Source organism: Mus caroli, unplaced genomic scaffold (assembly GCF_978045245.1).
Source record: "Mus caroli unplaced genomic scaffold, Mus_caroli_1 scaffold_4, whole genome shotgun sequence".
NCBI classification, from domain to species: domain Eukaryota; kingdom Metazoa; phylum Chordata; class Mammalia; order Rodentia; family Muridae; genus Mus; species Mus caroli.
Window position 1 is genome coordinate 99,150,012 of NW_028227259.1, and position 3,224 is coordinate 99,153,235.

The 3,224-nt window shown below is 41.6% G+C and overlaps 1 protein-coding gene across 1 annotated transcript; it reads left to right on the plus strand.

Annotated features, from left to right (window-relative positions):
* Positions 1-213: 213 nt before the first annotated feature.
* LOC147005270 (PRAME family member 6-like) lies at positions 214-2,931 on the plus strand. Its single transcript, XM_085836275.1, is given in 4 exon segments — positions 214-482; positions 971-1,323; positions 1,326-1,554; positions 2,364-2,931. Coding segments are annotated over 4 exon segments (1,419 nt in total).
* Positions 2,932-3,224: the final 293 nt, after the last annotated feature.

The following is a 3,224-nucleotide window of genomic DNA, read 5'->3' on the forward strand; positions in this document are numbered from 1 at the left end:
AGTAATAGAGAGATTCTCATGATGCCAGCTTGAGAGTCTTTACACCACAAGTTTAGGATGAAGAGGTAAATTGATGACTCTATGACTGTCAGAGCAGTAACTCAGAAGCTAAATGGTTGATGTGAGGGTGAGGGAATATTATAAAGTTTGCCTTGAATATATATTCTTTTCTAACTGCTTCCCCAGGAGCCTTCTTACTGAAGACCTGAGAGGATGAGTGTTCAGACCCTACCCACACGCACTCTGCTGACACATGAAGCTTTGATCATGTCCACTCTGGAGGAGCTGCCTACTGTGGTCTTCCCATCACTGTTCAAAGAAGCCTTTGCTGGCAGACACACAAATCTCCTAAAGGCAATGGTGGCAGCCTGGCCTTTCCCCTGTCTCCCTGTGGGGCCATTGATAAAGAAGCCTAAACTAGAAACCTTGCAAGCTCTGCTAGATGGAGTAGACATGCGACTGACAAGAGAGTTTCACCCCAGGTAAGCAATATCCATGTATTGTATAAGGGAGCATGAGGAGTACACAATAGACATTGCCAGGGAGATTGGCTTTGTAATAAATGGATCAGATGCTTCTAATCACATCATCAAGTAGGGATACAAGGTTCTGGAAAGCTATTGTTTACTTATACTGAGGACAGTTGGATATGGATTAGAGTTGAATATGGACTAGATTAGATTTAGCCTCACAGTAGAATGAGCCTATCCCTGGCCTTCCCACAACTAATCATAATAATTATTTTTTCTAATTAATAATTAATCTCTAAGGAGAACTAATGATTACCTTACTGAAAGAAAAGTAATCAAGTGTATTGAAGCACAGGAAAGCTTCTGTAGCATGCCTGAGTCCACCTTGGATATCAGGTGCTTAAAAAATCAAACACCTTAGAAGGGAGGGGAGTTGAGCTTAGATATATGTAGCAAACGATGATTCAGGGTCTGCTAACATTCATATGTTTCAACCACAGGAGGGCAAAACTTCAGGTTCTTGACATGAGAAATAGGCACCATGCCTTCTGGAACATATGGGCTGATGCAAATGACAGTAACTGTAAAGCAGAGACATTGGATGAAAAGCAGCTAGTGAAGGTCCTTCCCAGATATGCACGGAGGCAGCGTCTGAAGGTCATAGTCAACCTGTCAATCAGTTCCCACGTCAGTAAATCAAAGGCATATTTCTTGAATTGGGCCAAGCAGAGAACAGGGTCCCTATATTTCTGCTGTACAAAGATGAAGATCTGGGATCCGCCAGACCAAGTTATCAGAGAAATCTTTAATGTTTTTGATCCAGAGCACATCACAGAATTAGAACTGAATACTGACTATTACAGCTGGCACATTTTGCTCCCTACTTCGGGCACATGAAAAATCTTCAAAAAGTCTTCCTGGCACCCCTCCACAAGAATACCTCCCCTATTATCAATATAACAAGTGCCACAGAAGCCAAGTGTGTCAACAAGATTATTTCTCAGTTTTCCAAATTCAACTGTCTCCAGCATATCTTCATGAAACAAGTCCATTTTCTAAGAGACTACATGAATCAAGTCCTAGGGTAAGCAAGAATGGAGAGCTGGGTCAGGTACAAAAGCAAATCTGTCTTTCTTAAGATTAGTGTTCCATGATGCCTGCCAGTCACTAGGAACAAAATTTAGACAGTCATAAGACTCTGAAAGTTATGTCTTATTTCCATGTATACTGAAATATACAAGGGAAATAGTACAAGTTAAAATAGTATCTCAAATGAGAACTCATGATGTAGAGAACTGATTTAGTGTAAAGAGTAGGTCAGATCTTGTAAGAATGAGTTATAATTCTTCCTGGAATCAGGCCCACCCAATCAAATGGAAAGGGAAGAGAAAGGGGAGTATATAATGAGGAGTCAGGATACTCATTAGCACAGTTTGAACATGAGCTATATGCTCAGATCTGTGAGAACAGCCTTCTATCTTTGACAAGTTCCAATGAGTGAAACGTGTTGAGCCTAAGTAGCACTGAGTGCATGGGACAGGTGGATGTAAATTAGAACAAGGATGACTGCAGAGGGAATGATAGAATGTAGATTCAGTGAGTCCACAGAAAATATCAAAATCCTGTCAGGACTTTCTTGGATTGGAAGTTCTTCTGTGTGCTTTCTTGGCTTAAGTGATGAACTAGTTTTCAGCTTGAGTGTGAGGTCCAGGGATGAATTGTGGGATTGGCATGACTGAGCAGATCCAACAGGAAGCATCATAGATGATGTATTTGATCCTTTTGTCAAACTGAGCTTTGGGCCCCTGGTTTATTCTACCTCTGTGTACATCCCAGCCAAACCTTTACAACACTACTTGTCAGAACTAACCCTCTGGTCTCCTCTATCCCTAGGTGCCTAATGACACCCTTGGAGACCGTCTCCATCACTCAATGCCTAATTTCACAGAGAGACTTTGATTTCTTTTCCTGCTCCCACAACCTCTTTAAATTAAAACATCTGGAAATAAGAGGGATAATCTTATATGCTTTGGATCTTATGCCTCTGAGAGGTCTCCTAGAAAAAGTAGCAGACACTCTTGAGATTCTGGATTTTCAGTGGTGTAGGATGAAGGACTCCCAGATCAATGCCCTCCTACCTGCCCTCAGTCAATGCACTCAGCTCAATCAGATCAACTTCTACAACAATGACTTCTCCATGTCCCTCCTGAAGGTCCTTTTCCAGCACACAGCCAACTGGAGCAAGATGAATGTGGAACAATACCCTGCCCCTCTACAGTGCTATAATGAGTTGGGTCGTGTCTCTGTAAAAAGATTTGTCCAACTTTGTCATGAGCTCATGTATACACTCAGAGCAATAAGGCAACCCAAGAGCATCTCTTTTGCTACAGATAGCTGTCACAAATGTGGTAAGCCCTGTGTCTACAACCAGAGCCCAATACTTTGTTCTTGTTTTGAGTAAACATAGATACAGGACTTCTGGATATGAATAAATGACAGGCTTGGGGCACATCTTTTATCTGCAGTGCTCAGAGACTATGATTTCAGACAATTCTCATATGGTTGGAAATAAAGAGATGTACAGTGACTAGGACCCTGAAGGGTGAGCTTGACATGGGGAACATTTCAATAGACTGTGATAACAGGGGGATTGTGGGGTCAGAAAAACAGTTTGGTATTTATATGTGGCTTCTGCCCAGACAGTATATATAGATGCTTTTTTGTGTACTTATAAACCTAGATGATCTCTCTCGT